The sequence below is a fragment of the Palaemon carinicauda genome, chromosome 7, assembly GCF_036898095.1.
Source record: "Palaemon carinicauda isolate YSFRI2023 chromosome 7, ASM3689809v2, whole genome shotgun sequence".
In the NCBI taxonomy this organism is placed as follows: Eukaryota; Metazoa; Arthropoda; class Malacostraca; order Decapoda; family Palaemonidae; genus Palaemon; species Palaemon carinicauda.
The window spans coordinates 108,735,943-108,737,466 of NC_090731.1; the positions used below are offsets into that span (position 1 = coordinate 108,735,943).

A 1,524-nucleotide genomic window follows, 5' to 3' on the forward strand; every position below is an offset into this window, starting at 1 on the left:
AGTTTCTAGATGATGCTATTCACGAAGAGGTCGATCTGCAGCTCGGGGACTTATTCCCATCTGGGAGAGGATAGATCTGCGTCTCTGGACCATTCTGACTCTATCGGCTTGAGCCTGAGTAGAGCATCCGCTGTCACATTGCAGATCAATTGTATGTGAACTGCTGATAGGTGCCATCCTCTTAGGTAAGGGATGGCTAACATCACCTAAACCAGCGTTTCTCAACCTTTGATAGACCATGGCCCCCCTCACCGAGTGGCTAACACTCGTGGCCCCCTGTCCTTCAATAAAAAAAATGTAGATTTTGTTTTATGTTGTTTATTCAGTCACTAAAATTATAAATCAAAGTAAAAATTTTTGCTGAACAATATAATCAATGAGACACTTGCTGTTGGGCTCGTGTGACAAGGCCTCTTATGTCCGGCTCCGTCTTGGACACAGCAAGGCGAATATCAGTCCCAACATCAAGACGGTTTCTGGACTTCGTTTTAATGGTCGCCAGGTCAGAAAATCCAGATTCACAAAGGTATATTGTGGCGAATTGAACGTGCATTTCGGATGCCTTCTTGCTGAGTAGTGGATATGCATCCTGAATAGACAACCAGAAGCTGGAGAGGTCTTCTCTGTTACTGAAGGCCAGCTTAATTGCTTTTGAGACCTTCAACTCTGCGAGCTCTTCTGCTTCGTCTTCAGTAGGTTCAATTTCGGTGTTGAATGGGTCTCTGTGCCATGGAACATCCAATGGAGCATCGTCGAAATAAGATTTGAACTCAGCGGAGAGAATGTCAAGATGTCCAATGATGCAATCTTTGATGCCGATGGGAAGCTCAATCCTCTGCGTCTGCAGATGCTCGTCCAAGAAAGGAAACGAGGCTGTGGATCCGGCCTCGATTCGTGCCTGCCAGACTCCCATTCGAGCAGACAGTCCGGCAAGCTTGTCTTGAACGTCACTGACTGTCACATCATGGCCTTGCAAAGACTGGTTCATTTCGTTGAGTCGGCCGAATATATCGGCCAGGTAGGCGAGCATCATGACGAACTCTTCATTGTCGAAGTGGACATGGAGGTTGTTTTCGTTCTCTCGCAGGAAAATTTCTGTCTCCAACCGGAGTTCATACAACCGAGTGAGGCATTTCCCCCTCGATAGCCAACACTTTGACTGGACGTTGTTGTAGCGGTGGTGAACTTTGCCGGAACGGAAAATTTACCGCTCTTCACCGCTCGCAATATTTTGTGCAGCTCAAAACTTTCGGAGCGGTAGGAGGGACCATCAGCGGTGGCCGAGCGTATACAGCGTTGCCTTAACGGGGGCCCACTTCTGTTTAACGGTTGTGAACGGTTACGAGCGGTGATGAATTTTTTTCACCGCTCCAGGAACTAAACACTGTAAAAAAATCAGGCAAATTGTTTAAAAAAAAACTCTTCCCCTATGACCGGAGTCTCGTCACCTTAATTATACACTCCAAGCTTCTGCATTCTGAATTGCATTTTTCGGTGTCCGCTCGTGGCCCCCCGGTCGAAGGC

At 47.4% G+C, this 1,524-nt stretch overlaps 1 protein-coding gene across 1 annotated transcript; it reads right to left on the bottom strand.

Moving 5' to 3' along the window:
• Positions 1 to 373: 373 nt before the first annotated feature.
• Positions 374 to 1,033, bottom strand: LOC137644480 (protein FAM200A-like). The gene has a single exon (XM_068377455.1). It carries the CDS (start codon positions 1,031 to 1,033, stop codon positions 374 to 376), a length of 660 nt encoding a protein of 219 aa, XP_068233556.1.
• Positions 1,034 to 1,524: the final 491 nt, after the last annotated feature.

What these genes read in the sequence shown, in the direction of transcription:
- LOC137644480 (XM_068377455.1), bottom strand. Translation starts at nt 1,033, where the DNA reads ATGATGCTCGCCTACCTGGCCGATATATTCGGCCGACTCAACGAAATG.